General features: G+C 52.9%; 7 protein-coding genes across 7 annotated transcripts; 3 read left to right on the top strand and 4 right to left on the bottom strand.

Annotated features, from left to right (window-relative positions):
* Positions 1-128: 128 nt before the first annotated feature.
* Positions 129-1,383, bottom strand: BDW47DRAFT_35937 (uncharacterized protein). The gene is made up of 2 exons (XM_024818823.1): positions 850-1,383; positions 129-783 (listed from the first exon to the last, which is right to left on the bottom strand). The coding sequence occupies exons 1-2, from the start codon at positions 1,275-1,277 to the stop codon at positions 399-401; spliced, it is 813 nt and encodes a 270-aa protein (XP_024671715.1). The 5' UTR covers positions 1,278-1,383; the 3' UTR covers positions 129-398.
* BDW47DRAFT_106653 (uncharacterized protein) lies at positions 990-1,853 on the bottom strand. Its single transcript, XM_024812819.1, has one exon. The coding sequence runs from the start codon at positions 1,778-1,780 to the stop codon at positions 1,490-1,492; it is 291 nt and encodes a 96-aa protein (XP_024671714.1). The 5' UTR covers positions 1,781-1,853; the 3' UTR covers positions 990-1,489.
* An 895-nt stretch (positions 1,854-2,748) lies between these two features.
* On the bottom strand, positions 2,749-4,063 carry BDW47DRAFT_106651 (J domain-containing protein). The gene is made up of 3 exons (XM_024812818.1): positions 3,966-4,063; positions 3,351-3,869; positions 2,749-3,287 (listed from the first exon to the last, which is right to left on the bottom strand). The coding sequence occupies exons 1-3, from the start codon at positions 4,008-4,010 to the stop codon at positions 2,778-2,780; spliced, it is 1,074 nt and encodes a 357-aa protein (XP_024671713.1). The 5' UTR covers positions 4,011-4,063; the 3' UTR covers positions 2,749-2,777.
* A 184-nt stretch (positions 4,064-4,247) lies between these two features.
* On the top strand, positions 4,248-5,635 carry BDW47DRAFT_106650 (DNA-directed RNA polymerase I subunit RPA43). The gene has a single exon (XM_024812817.1). It carries the CDS (start codon positions 4,307-4,309, stop codon positions 5,585-5,587), a length of 1,281 nt encoding a protein of 426 aa, XP_024671712.1. The 5' UTR covers positions 4,248-4,306; the 3' UTR covers positions 5,588-5,635.
* Positions 5,636-5,812: 177 nt separating this feature from the next.
* Positions 5,813-7,537, bottom strand: nfr1 (putative AIF-like mitochondrial oxidoreductase (Nfrl); the record flags this gene model as incomplete). The annotated part of the gene is made up of 2 exons (XM_024816507.1): positions 5,813-7,260; positions 7,315-7,537. The coding sequence occupies 2 exons, from the start codon at positions 7,535-7,537 to the stop codon at positions 5,813-5,815; spliced, it is 1,671 nt and encodes a 556-aa protein (XP_024671711.1).
* Positions 7,538-8,768: 1,231 nt separating this feature from the next.
* Positions 8,769-10,592, top strand: BDW47DRAFT_131941 (amino acid transporter; the record flags this gene model as incomplete). Its single annotated transcript, XM_024817432.1, has 6 exons — positions 8,769-8,835; positions 8,927-9,210; positions 9,262-9,484; positions 9,537-9,876; positions 9,927-10,432; positions 10,486-10,592. The coding sequence occupies 6 exons, from the start codon at positions 8,769-8,771 to the stop codon at positions 10,590-10,592; spliced, it is 1,527 nt and encodes a 508-aa protein (XP_024671710.1).
* A 2,347-nt stretch (positions 10,593-12,939) lies between these two features.
* Positions 12,940-13,352, top strand: BDW47DRAFT_106645 (uncharacterized protein; the record flags this gene model as incomplete). The annotated part of the gene is made up of 2 exons (XM_024812816.1): positions 12,940-12,990; positions 13,045-13,352. Exon 2 carries the CDS (start codon positions 13,048-13,050, stop codon positions 13,348-13,350), a length of 303 nt encoding a protein of 100 aa, XP_024671709.1. The 5' UTR covers positions 12,940-12,990; positions 13,045-13,047.
* Between the last annotated feature and the right edge of the window lie 121 nt (positions 13,353-13,473).

The raw sequence follows: 13,473 nt of genomic DNA, 5'->3' as shown, positions 1-13,473 counted from the left end.
CTGGATGAGGTTTGGTCAGATGACTTGATATCTTTCCCATATATCATCTTTTGTCTGGGGCAGTGCAATTGTAGTAATAGAACAGGAATTGTTGTTATGTGAAAGGTCGGAATAGTATAGATCAAGGCTCTTTTAATAGTACATGATAACTGGCAAAGATGCAAACACCACCAAAATTATAAGACACCTGGAATTCCATGAAAGAGTAACCATTCCAGAGCCATGTCAGCAATCCCAGTCAACCCATCAACCATAGAACCACCCCAAACGCCGAACCAGCAGCATCCAATACAACAAACCAGATCAACCAGATCAACCAGATCAACGCCCAAAAACCAAGGGAAATAGAAGTAGTAACACAATAATATACAAGAAGACAATAAAGGTGGCTCAAGCCACTAGGCAGTCATGGCAATAGCGGGTGACGACGGCTCAGCAATATTAGGAGGCACCGGCGTGAGATCTCCGTCGCCAGAGTTGCTCTTCTCACTGGGGACTCCACTGGCACTCTGATTGGCCTTGCTGTCACTGTCCCCAGTCTCCAGCACCCCCTCCTTCGACTCGCCGTTTTCCTGGGGTTGAGGCCGAGGAGTGCGCCAGGAGGAGAGACCCCACTGCACGCCTGTGAAGCTCTTCAGCTGGAGAGGTTTGCGCTCCCACCGGCGGCAGGGCGCTCCCGACCGATCCAACGCACGGAGGCCGGCATTGATGGCACCCGTGTTGGCCTTGGGGCCTAGCTTATGCGCCGCCACGAGCTTGCCGGCGTCGAATGTTCCGTCGTCCCTGTGATCCATTATTAGCATGTTTTCCACGGGATATGACACCAACTCTATTAGATAATGAACATACATTCGAGGCTTCTTCTTAGGGCCGGGTTTGCCGCGCGGCCGGGGATACGTCTCGCTCGGAGTACCGGGGCCTCTCTTGCTGCCCGGTTTGGGGCCCGGCATGCCCTTGCGGCGCGGTGTGTCGGGGTTGGACGTGCCCGCGGCGGGCGTCGACGCGGCGTCGGAGGCATTGTCGACGGAAGACGGTGGCAGGGGCATCTCGGCCGCGGAGGACGCCGGAGACGACGGCTGTTCCTTGACAGGAGACTCCGGACGGGCCTCGCTGCTCTTGCTTCCCTTTTTGTCCTTGGGTTCGGCCGGAGGAGGAGCGAACCGGCTCAATAGGTCGGGCGACAGCTTCAGGATGACCGTGCCTTTGGCGGAGCCCCCAGACCGGCTGGGGCGGCGGCCATTCGAGGACGACGGGGTGGCAGAGCTGGAGGCCGGCATTGTTGATGGTAATTGGAGAGAAAAGAGGGAGGAAGGATGTAGATTCAAGTGAGGAGGGAAGGGGGGGAAAAAAAAAGAATAAATTGATTTCCCAGGGGTGGTTGGTGGTAGACTAGTCGGTGGTCAGGCGCACCGAGGCAGTGTTAAACCGCAGTCGGAGAGTAGTGATTTGGTGATTTTAAAAAGACGATCGTGAGAGCGTGGTGTGTCGGTCACGTCGGAGGCTTTGGAAGAACCGGGGGCCAAGACGGTGTAGAGTGGCGCGGCAGGACCTTACTCAGGGCGAGGCAAAAGTCTGACGGAGCTGATGGAGACAGGAGTAGAGCAAGCGAGGTGACATAGTCTGAAGATAGGGAGAGACTGATGGTGGAGGAGTGGTGATGGGAAGAGAGGGAGGAGGGAAGAAAGAAAAGAGAGAGAAGAGAAAAAAGGAACGGACGGGGGGAAGTAAGAGGGGGAAGGGAAAAGGATGGTTTAGAAAGGGATGCAAAGATTGGTTTCATTGTTGGCGTGAGTGTGGGTGTGTGTTCTCTTCTCGTCTATAGTGAGTAGTCCAGGAGAGAGATGGATGTGCCAATTTTTGGGATCGGTATCGTATTTACCTGGGTAAAGTAATTAGTGCCCCTTTCGTCCTTTTTACGCGGTACGCGCTGGGGACGTCATCGTTAGAACTTACCGTACAGTACGATACCATTGCGGTTTCAAGAGTACACGATCGTATCGATGAAGTTATTCCCAACTCTCCCTATCTCAGTCATATGATCAATTGGATATGATGAATACTATCAGGAAGAGAAAACCTGTAGATATCGTGTATTCTGGTGGATGTCCAGAACATAAACCCTTGGCCTCCGTAGTCCAGCATGAGTGAGTTCCTACTCCGTAGTATTGATCTCATCAGTCTGCGCCCGTAAGATGATCATACCTGGTACACCATCATACAACCATACACATCCTCCACTACTCACATCATCACGACCACGACCTTTGATACCACCTCAGGATGATGCGATCAGCTGGGAATATGATCATCTGTCTTCTACCTACTACTGGGGAAGATGATTCTTCCTCACACGATCTGTTGATCATCCTCTCTGACTTTCTTTTCCCTTCCCTGTAATCCCCCCATCACTTCCTAACCCCAGTAAAGAACACGAGATACAGTACGAACCAAGGATTCTATCCCGATCGGCTCGCCACATCCGGTTTGAGAATATTTCCCGACGCGGAAAGAATGGGTGGGAATTTAGAAAAATCACTGCGTAATGAAAAGATGCACATGCGGTGGGAATTCTCGGAAGTTAAAAATTTGAAATGCCAATGCCACTATCCCCCGTGTGCGTGGATCAACTGGCAACTTATTGTATTGTATAGACCACAATCAATATCAACTCTGTCCATTATGATGTAAATTTAACTCAACATGGATGAAATAATACACTATGTCAATCACTAGACCAATATTTACATATCTATCACCCACTCCTAGGATCCCCCCCCCTAATCGCCCTTCTTCTCCCGCCTCTGCCGCTCCAATACTTCCCCAACGGCCGCCTGCACCCCAGGACTATTCCGCACACCACTCAACACCAACCCCTCGCGCATCCCCTTCCGCAGCGATCCAACGGCCTCGCGGTCCCCACGGAACGGGAACACCCCCATCTGCAATAACCGCGTCGCCTCGACATCCACCGCCCGAGACGTCTGCAACAGCTGGCCTAGGCGCTGGACGGTCTGCGGATACAGACGGTCGCCTGACCCGGACGACGAGGCCTCGTTTCGCTTGGGAGGCGACAGCTGCGAGATGAAGATATGCATCGTGACGGACGCCCGCTGGGCAAGCGTCACGATCTGGAACGGTAGCAGGTAGAACGTTGGCGTCTGGGTCGAGATCCCGAGCAGATTGCGTACCCCCGACGGGATGTAGGACCACGGGATGAACAGTGCCCCCGGGTGGGTGATCAGGGCCAGCTCGAGGGTGATCAGTGCGGCAAAGGTGAAGAAACGCCACTGGATAGATATCAGTATGTTAGCAATGAGACTCAAGACGGGAACGCTGGTGGGAGCACTCACGTAACGACCCCAGCCCGACCACCAGATGAAGTTCAGCGCGATCAGAGTAACGAGGCCGCCCACGTACTGCGGGACGCTCTGCCGCAGCCCCGCAAACAGATATCCCTGCATGTTCTTCGGGTCCCTCCACTGGAGGATATCGGGCCCAAACCGATCGTATCCATACCGCTTCGCAGGGTCCAGCAGGGTCTCCTGCGCCAGCTTCAGATAGACGAAGTAGTTGTCGGATGTGCCCTGCGAGACCTTGTCCGGGTGATGCTGGGCGGCGAGCCGGCGGAATCGCGACTTGATGGTCCGGTCGTCGGCCAGCGGCGATACCCCGAGGGCCTGGTAGAAGTCCCCTGCGGTCTGGACTTGGTGGAATGCTTCGTAGAGCGTGTAGAGGAGGTAGCTGGTCACGACGAGGATGAAGATGCGCCGGCGATGACGGTCGTAGCGGGCGGTGCCGGGTTGAGGCCGGGGCTCACCCGCACGGATGGTGATGCCATAGTAGACACTCTGTAGGAAGGAGGTCGCGTACTACATCTCTATCGCCATCAGTCATTGCATTCAATCAATCATTGCATTGGAGAACGTGGTGCCGCCGGGAGGCTCCACCTGAATCTAGATACTCACGTTCGGGAGGACCGCCCATCCAACAAAGGAGAGAAGATACGACATGGCGCAAGTCTAGCGCAGTATCACTTCAACAATCACCACAACTCCTTCTAAACTGTCTGAGATAAAGGATATTCATGTGGTGAGGGGCGAAGGAACAATCAACAATGATAGCGACTGGTGTTGCTGTCCTCTCATTCACCGCCCTTCATACCGCCTTCCCTTTCCACCCGCGATATGCGAAGTAAAAAAAAAAAAAAAAAAAGTCCGGCATCCGCAAATCCACCGCATTTCACATTCTGAGTCTCAACAGCAACAGCTCCACGGGGCGCACCAATTGCGCCAGATCCAAATACACAATGGCCACAGACACAATGGACATCGACACCCACCGGGAGGTAAATCTTGAAAAGGAGCGCAAGCGCAAGCACAAGAACAGAGACGACCCGTCTACGTCGAAGAAAAAGCGGAAACACGAGTCGAGCCTGGTCGCCGACGAGAGCAGTGCCAAGGCCGACAAGAAGAGCAGCAAAAAGTCCAAGAGCAAGGAAAAGAGCAGCAGCAGCAGCAGCAAGAAGCATGGCGTTGCAGCGTCTGCCGCCGCGCCGAGCGCCACCTCCCCCTACGTCCTCACGACAGCGACCATGTACCTGCCCCTCTCGCCCATCTCGATCTCGCCCACGCACGCTCTGGCGTCGCTGTGCGCAGAGCACCTCTCGCCGCTCCTCCTGACGTATTACGCCCCGCTGCAGGGTATCGTGCTGGCCTACTCGAACACCTCGATCTCGAGCTCCCCGCCCTCCTCTTCGACGCCCTCTGAACCCGCCGACCCCAGCCCGCAGCCGCTGACGCTCGCCACCACGGCGGGCGAGTACGGCGTGCTCTACGTGTATCTGACGGCCACGTTCTTGGTGTTCCGGCCCCAGCGCGGCCAGATCCTCGAAGGATGGGTGAACGTGCAGTCAGAGGGGTTCCTCGGCGCAGTCGTCCTGAACCTCTTCTCCGTGGGCATCGAGCGGAAACGGCTCCCCTCGAACTGGAAGTGGGTTCCTCCCGGCGAGGAATACGAAGAAGGAGAAGAGAGCACCGGCACCGCAGAGCCGCAGAAGGATAAACCAGCTGCCGCCACAACCTCGGAAGACGAAGACTCGGAACCGTCCGCTGCGTTCGACGCCGAAAAGGAGCACTTCAACCCGGTGACTCTCGCGTCGGACTCGAACCCGCTCGCCGACGAAATGATGACAGAGGAGAATGGGGACGCTGCCGGCGCCGGCGCGGACGACGACGCCGCCGCAGAGGGCTACTTCCAGTCCGTGTCTGGCCACCGCGTGCGTGGCACCGTGCGGTTCCGCGTCGTCGACATCGACATCATCCCTGGCAGCGAGCGGGACCACGGATTCATGAGCATCGAGGGCACGATGCTGACCCCGGAGGAGGAGGCCAAGGTGCTGGAAGACGAGCGCAACGGTATCCTCTCCACGACGTCGAGCATGACCCCCAGCCGAGCAGCCACGCCATCCATGACTGGCGCTATCACCGCCGTGGACTTTAACCCCCCGCCGGAGGAGAGCCCCAGCAAAGAGGCCAAGCCTGTGAAGGAGAAGAAGTCCAAGTCGAAGAAGAAGGATAAGGAGAGGTGATCTTCTTGATATTGCCTCTGGTTCATGTTGCTAGCTTTTCTTTCTTTCTTTCGTTGTTATAGTATCTAAGCTTTTCATTCCGTGTTATATATTCATTCCTCACGATTGGCGTTATCTGGGGAGAATCAAAAATATCCATTACTACTATATTCCATATCATAGACGATCAAAGACGAACGATCCAAAGCATTACGCATCAAAACATCACCTCACTACACCAACCACTTACTTGAGCTCAACATCAAGTACATCCACACCCCCTTCAATCTCCTCCTTAGTCGGCATTCCCCCCCTCCTCATCAACTCCGCACACTTGGCCATAATCGGGTCCATCCCCATAGTAGCAACGGCAACGACCGTATCACCCTTGCAGTAATACGCGACAAACTTCGCATTATCAGGCTCGCCCCGCAGGACAAGTCCATCCCACCCATTCGGCGTATTGCCGCAATAGCGGAGCTGGGCGCCGACCGCAGACCAGAAGATCGGGATGAAGGATTTGGGCTTGAGATTGTCTAGCGAGGAGGAGGAAAGCGAGTGGATGATGGCGCGGGCGACAGCGCGGCCGGCGTTCTGCGCGACGTTCCAGTGCTCGATGCGCGTGGGGGTTCCTGTTTTGGGATCCGTGCCGGGTCCTTGGTAGGGGAAGGTGGCGATGTCGCCTATGGCGAAGACGTCGTTGTTGAGGCCCGGGACGGCGAAATGTTCATTTGTTTTGAGGGAGCCGTCTTTCTCGAGATTGATGGCTGGGTGGGTGTTGGATTGGAGGAAGTCTGTAGCGGGGCGGACGCCGACGCCGAGGATGACGAGGTCGGCGGGGAGGACGGTGCCGTTCGAGAGGTGGACGGCGCCGACGGTGGAGGAGTCCGAGGCGGAGGGCGTGGCGCGGGCGACGCCTGCTTGGAGGTGGAATTTGACGCCTGCTTTTTCGAGGTTGCGCTGGAAGATGCGGCCGACTTGTTCGCCCATGACGCGCTCCATGGGGGCCTTTTCCTGCCCGACGATGGTGACGTCGTTGTTGCTGGCAAGGGCGTTGCCGACTTCCATGCCGATGAAGGAGCTGCCGATTATGACGATCTTCTTGTTTCTGTCGCCGACGGCGGCGAGGATGGACTGGACGTCGGGGATGGTGCGGAGGAGGAAGATGTTGGCGAGGTCGCCTTTGAAGCCTTCGAGGGGGAGCGTGCGGGGGACGCCGCCGGTTGCGAGGACGAGCTTGGTGTAGGGGATTGATTTGCCTGAGGCCGTGGTGACGGTCTTGGAGTTGAAGTCGACAGAGGTGACGTCGTCGGAGACGGTGTCGATGGAGGCTTCTTGGTACCACTGGCGAGGGCGCCACTGGATTTTCTCGGCGTCGGGGATCAGCGCCTTGGACAGTTTTGTTCTGTCGATGATGAGGTTCGGCTCGCGGGTGATCATGGTCAGGGAGCCGGTGTATTTGAGCTGGCGGATGGACTGGAGCACGCCTAGGGCGCCGCTGCCGCCTCCGACAATGACGACCTTCTCTTGCGACGAGGCGCTGCACTTGAGGGTGGGGTCTCGCTGGCCGCTTTTGATCATGGCTTCTTCGCCTTTGATGTAGACTGCGCCGTTTTTCTCCAGTATCTCGTATGTGCTGAGAGAGTTGGGAGCGGGAGCGTCTTCCACGTCACCGGTCCCGACATTGAAGCAGGCTGGAGGAATCGGGTCAGCTGGGACTGTTTGTCAGAAGAGAATGTATTTCTTACCTCCATGCCAAGGACAGGTGATACGCCCATCGGGCGCAACAACACCCAGCTTCAGCGGTGCGCCATAATGGGTGCACTTCGGACCCATGGCATAGGCTTTGTTGTTGAATTTGACCACCAGGACCTTTCCATCCTGGATGCCTTCGACCTCGGACTCGACCTTGTCATTATTCTTGATGTCCGCAAGGGACGAGATATCCTTAAGCTTATACTCCTGCGCCATTTTAGTCGATGATGAAGTAAAGTGTCGATACAGAGACCCGGTGGATGATCGCAGAGGATGTTTATATGATGAAAGACGGGAAGAGCGGGGTGATATGCGGAGGGGTAACGATTGGGAGACAACGGTTGGATGCACACAGCAGCTGCACGAGCAAACACTAGAATTGCGACATCCGCAGCGACAGCGGGGAAGACGGACGGAGGAATAGGAATATGACGAGGTCAGTGACCGGGATGTTGGCAATGGCCGGACACGGAGCGTTCGGGAGAGGGATTGCATCCAGTTAACTGCCTTGCTGTGTTGCTAGAGCTTTGGAGTCCTTTCAAATCTTAATAGTGAGGATTAGTAGTGCTGTACGTAAGAGTTCTATTAAATCCAGGCATTGACCGATTAAGAATGGTTATCCCCTACTTTGTAGTACTACTGTAGTATCATTCCTGTTGAATCCAGATAACAATGACGTCGTCGTGATGCAGCCAGCCAGCCAATCAGACAGACGCATTTGTCACATCCTGAGGCGGAAATATCCCGCTTCTGGTTTTCTAGGCATCAAGTGCCTTTATTTACCTGCATATATACTCATATACCCATATCTATATTTGTATCTATGCTGATGTCACAAATGCAAGTTGTATATCGTGACAGCCTACCCAAATGTTGTCCTGGATTGCTTCAATGCCAAGTCTCTCAAGTCTGTGACTGTCCGGTAGGGTTTGGACAGTCACGGGGAGACGAGATCGAGATGTTTTTAGAGCTGAACTTGTTATGATTACAAAAAAGAAAAAAAAAGAAAAAGAAGATGTAGTCTGTTAGAGATAGAGCTGTAGAAGATCCGTGGTTCATGACCAGTCTTTATATGTACTCTTTCTATAGATGCGCTATCCCCTCTACGGTCGATTCTGGACAGTGACTTATCTCTCCACCATCGTAAAGGATCAAGAAGAGTTACAGGAATAGATATTCATATATTCTATTCTTCTTTTGGCCAAGCTTTCAACGTTATCAAATCGCTCAATTAGCCCGCCCAATCCAGACTAGCCGCAACCATATAGAGTAGGTCTATCCAGATAGCTTATACTTGGCCTGCTAGACCCCAACATTGGAGTAACGAACTAAATAACCCCGCAGAATAGTTGGATTGACTGTGGATTCTCTTAAATATCATACAGGGTCACGATGTTGCCCATATTCTCTTGTCTGGCTCATTTTCTGTCTCCCCCCTCAGATCACCATGCGCCGTCCATTCACCAAGAAACCCGAGGATAATACCTCTCCGGTTGAATCGTTATCAGAGAAAGGTATAGCTAGACTTATTCTTGCCTCTATGCTAATAAAGACCATAAACTAACTGCCTGATAGTCCAAGAAAAGCAAGCCATAGATGCTACAGACCTCGACCTCGGCTCCTATGCGGAAAAGAACCTAGGAGGCTTCGGCATATTATGTACGGGCTTTAATATCTGCAACAGCTGGGCGGGCCTGGCTGCCACCCTGGCTGTCGGAATTGCTCAAGGAGGCACAGTGACATTGCTGTATGGCCAGATATTGATCTTTGTTCTGATCGGCCTCGGTTCGACCGCCACGCTGGCGGAGTTGACCAGCGTTTACCCGACTGCTGGTGGCCAGTACCATTGGACATCCATCTTGGCGCCGAAGAGTACCAATCGGGCGCTGGTGAGTCTACTCGCATTCGTTGTGCGCGGTCAGCTTGTTAAATCATCATAGAGCTATTTTTGCGGCGCCGCCAACATATTCGGATGGCTCTCCATATGCACCGGGGTCGTCATTCAACCAGGACAATTCATCTCAGCCATGGTCGTGTTCTTCAATCCAGACTTCGAGCCACAAGCCTGGCATATCTTTCTCATCTATCAAGCGGTGAACATTCTCATCTTGCTATATAACATCTTTCTGATGAAGCGGACGTCCTGGATCCATGACGTTGGGTGTATGTCTATCTACCTCACCCATACGTAGCGCGCTAATCTTATATATCACAGTTGTCGTCTCCATCAGTCTGTTCATTATCATCACCATCACCTGTGCGGCGAGAGCACCAGGTCACAACTCCAGCACGTTTGTCTGGACCAACTTCGTCAACGACTCCGGGTGGAGCTCCGATGGAATTGTCTTCCTGACAGGACTGGCCAACCCCAACTTCATGTATGCAGGTATCGACGGGGCGATCCACCTAGCAGAAGAATGTTCGAATGCAGTCACCACCGTGCCGCTGGCTCTCATCAGCACAAGCCTCATCGGCTTCGTCACGGCCTTCGCTTTTTCCATCTCAATGGTATACTCCTTAGTCGACCTAGACGCAATAATCAACACTCCTACCGGGTACGTCTCTTTCTCCCGACAGCCAGACAAGATACTAATAAGGGTAACAGCGTCCCCATCTACGAAATATGGAACCAAGCAACAAGATCCTCCACCGCCGCAACAGTCTTCCTAGCCGGCCTCCTCGCAGTCTCCCTCTTCGCCCTAAACGGCTGCGTCCAGACAGCCTCGCGTCTCACCTGGTCCTACGCGCGCGACAACGCCCTCATCGGATCATCCTACATAGGCCAGCTCCACCCGCGCCACAACGTGCCTGTTTGGGCCCTCGTCGCCAACTCCGCCGTGATATTCATCATCGGGTGTATCTACCTCGGCTCGGACACTGCCTTCCACGGGTTTGTCGGAACGGGGCTCCTCCTCCAGCAGATTTCCTTCGCTGTCCCCGCAGCGTTGTTGCTCTATCATCGGCGGTCGACGAAATATCTCACGAAGAAAAGGCGCGTCAGGCTGGGGTTTATGGGGTGGATTGCTAATGCCCTGACTGTGGGGTTTGCGGTCATCACGTTGGTGTTTTATTGTTTCCCGACGGAGGTCCCTGTGACGGGGAGTTCTATGAGTATTACCCCCTCCTTCTTTTGCTGGTGTTGTCTCATGCTAATAAGAGTGTAGATTATACCGTCGCTGTGATTGGTTGCATGGCGTTGTTTTCCCTTTTGAATTGGGTGGTACATGCTCGACGCGTCTATCAAGGTCCTCGACTTCCGGAGGGTATGTAGGTGAGTGACCTATGAATAAACTATATAAATAGAAGGATTATGAATAGATATATTCTTAAGATGAATACGCCGACAAATACAGTTGGGATCTGCGTAGACAACCTACATGGTGCAGTCTTCCACAGGGATAAACAGACGTCCACATCTGCGCATGACGCCAGCCCCAAGCATCTAGTTAGAAATGGGTGAAGCGACAACGCCCGACAGTGGTCGCGAGGACATTCCACCCCAGTTTTACTCGTTGAGCAGATCGAAAGCCAGTCTCAGACTAACGCAGTAAGAAAGAATCTGACTCAGTGGTGTCGAATAGACTTTGGATGGGTGGATAGAAATAGTGGACCATCACTCATATACTGGTGATCGGTGGTCAGATTTTATAACCGTCAATGAGAGAATTGTGCAGCACAGGCGATGCTATTTATATCAATCATCTTCTTATACTTTCACACTGTCTCAGAAGTAGATTCTGACAGCGACGAGACTTGTCCAAAGCAGGACAATACTCCCAGCAGTCTGACACCCATTGACGATCACTCTGAGTTATTACTACGTAATCCCCAGGTTTCTTCCGAAGTCGACCAGATGATCATTCAGCTATCACGCCCTTATTTTCGCAAAGAAATTGGGATCCTCATATTTCGAATAACGGGGTTGACAGGTCGCAGCTGAGGCACCGTCTTGATTTGCAAGATATGCGGTGTGGTCTGGTCTAGGCTCTGTCTATTGAGGCCGAAACAGCACTGATTATCCATGGGACGCCTGATTTAACCACCAGGGGTAATCACTCCGACTAGTATAATAGTATAATCGGTCTTATCCTTGACGGAAAAGTCAATAAACAGCTCTAGAAAGCACCTACCATCCCGACATACCTACTTGGGTAGGTGGGTCTCTCTCAGCCGCTACGCCAAAATGTTGACTAACACTTGGTATAGCGCTTGCCCTGGCTGATATCCCCAACAGTATTTCAAGGAGTATTAAATAGATATCCCGTCGGTGGTTGATCCCAAGGACGGCTTGGAGGTTACGTGCCCTATGAGTGGCTATAAGCTCAGTACGACAAGGATGAGGTAGGTATTGGTTGCCTGATCGACATTACTATGAATATTAGGTTCAGCTTCTACTAAGCAGTTCTTCACATCCATCGAGGGGAACAGAATTGGCCCCCATTGTCGATCCCGAATGGATACATGGCAGCCTCGTCCAGAAAACAACAGCTTTCGACAGATGATTGGGGAGAGGTCGACGGTCGCTCCATCGCTAGGGTATCTAACATCTATCCAAGCGTCCGTCACCACCAGAAGCGCTATTATGTGGAACACTGAGCGTTGACAGAAGACGCCGATTGACTGAAAAAAACGATTACGTTGGACATGGTACAACCACAACGACAGCCCACCCTCATATAAAACCTGGGGCAGTGTTAGGATAATCAAATTCTATTCTAGCCCCCATTCTCGGAGGTCGGATCAGGGATGCACACCCTCCTCTCCCTCCCGTGGTCACCCTACGAGTGGGTCTCGTATGGGGTTCCGGACCCGCTATGCGCAGATCCCTCGGGGTAAGAATGACGAGCCGGCCAGTCAGGGCACAAAGAGATGAGTTCAAGATCTTAGGTTGTGGGTTTATGATATTTTGATCGGGACACTCCCTATCCACAGTGTGGTAAGTAGAGCCCCTTGGAAGGGTGGTGGTGCTTGTGTCGGGGTATATTCGGTCTGAATGAGGCTATTTATTGGATTGAAGATTTGATATCACACCGCTACAGGTGTATCTGGGTATACTTCCATTATCTGGCTATGGTTCCACTATAATTGCCGACAACGGTCTAATTTATGACTCGTGCAACCAATGATATACTACAGACCAAGTGCACAGAAATTTGTCATGGTGTTCTGACTAAGTTGTAGTGAGAAACGAAGTATACCCGGCTTTACTGCTCCTTGCTGATCATCACCACGGAGTGGAGTTTTGGCTCTACGGATACTTCACCCTATTGATCATGATTCAGAATGTAACGTAACTATAATCACACTACAACTAGTCTGACAAGGGGTAGGAGACGGTGAGGTGATGGTGCATGGCACGGTGGGTCGCGTGGTGGAACTATCTGAACCGTCCTCTAACTGCACATTGGCAGGCATGCTATGTATAGTATCTTGAACTTTCCAGCCTCATCCATGAAACGATAAGCACTAATCATGAATACAGGAGACATGTCATGGTCGAAACATGGCCAAGTCAGACTTTGGGAAGCCAGCAGCAAGTTGGTGAAGACCACAAAGCTATATAAAGGCCCAAAAGCCTCGTCCATCTTGTTTTCTCCAGACACACAAAGCAATACTACTCTATCAAGACCAGTCTTAATCTATTCAAACCGTTTTATAACACATCCGAAGTCAGTGATCTCATTTCTTCTTCCACAGCGCTCACGTTGCTAATGACTTGACAGACAATGAAGTTCTCCATTGCCCTCGCTCTTACCGCCCTTCAGGCCACCACGGTCCTGTCCTCCCAAGTCCTGACCCGCAAGGGCAAGGGCTTCGAGGGCTGCGCCACCAAGCCCTTCGGTTGTGGCGAGAACGGCTGGTGCTGGAACCAGTGCGCTGATGCCGGCGAGTGGTGCTGGACTGCCTACGAGCATGGTAAGGGTGACTGGAAGACCTGCAAGGAAGACGCCGAGTGCGATCCCAGCCGTGACTCGTCTGTCAGCTGTGCCATGGGCGACTGCGACACCTGTGGCTGCAGCTGCACTTAGATATTGACTGCCGTTGATATACATACACCCAGCCGCGGATTCATCGTGTTGGATATCAGGAACATCGAGGATGATTGGTTGAAGGCTTTTCGTCTCCAGTGCCTTGGTTGGAACGTCCACTCA

The sequence above is a fragment of the Aspergillus candidus genome, assembly GCF_002847045.1.
Source record: "Aspergillus candidus strain CBS 102.13 unplaced genomic scaffold BDW47scaffold_25, whole genome shotgun sequence".
Taxonomy (NCBI): Eukaryota; Fungi; Ascomycota; class Eurotiomycetes; order Eurotiales; family Aspergillaceae; genus Aspergillus; species Aspergillus candidus.
The sequence above is the reverse complement of the archived record's forward strand: the minus strand, read 5'-3'. Positions and strand labels throughout refer to the sequence as shown.

Coding starts and splice junctions, on each gene's coding strand:
- BDW47DRAFT_106650 (XM_024812817.1), top strand. CDS start 4,307: ATGGCCACAGACACAATGGACATCGACACCCACCGGGAGGTAAATCTT.
- BDW47DRAFT_106653 (XM_024812819.1), bottom strand. CDS start 1,780: ATGAAACCAATCTTTGCATCCCTTTCTAAACCATCCTTTTCCCTTCCC.
- BDW47DRAFT_106651 (XM_024812818.1), bottom strand. CDS start 4,010: ATGTCGTATCTTCTCTCCTTTGTTGGATGGGCGGTCCTCCCGAAC. Junction 3,870..3,965: donor GATGGGCGGTCCTCCCGAAC/GTGAGTATCTAG, acceptor ATAGAGATGTAG/TACGCGACCTCCTTCCTACA. Junction 3,288..3,350: donor GGTCGGGCTGGGGTCGTTAC/GTGAGTGCTCCC, acceptor ATATCTATCCAG/TGGCGTTTCTTCACCTTTGC.
- BDW47DRAFT_35937 (XM_024818823.1), bottom strand. CDS start 1,277: ATGCCGGCCTCCAGCTCTGCCACCCCGTCGTCCTCGAATGGCCGCCGC. Junction 784..849: donor CCTAAGAAGAAGCCTCGAAT/GTATGTTCATTA, acceptor AATGGATCACAG/GGACGACGGAACATTCGACG.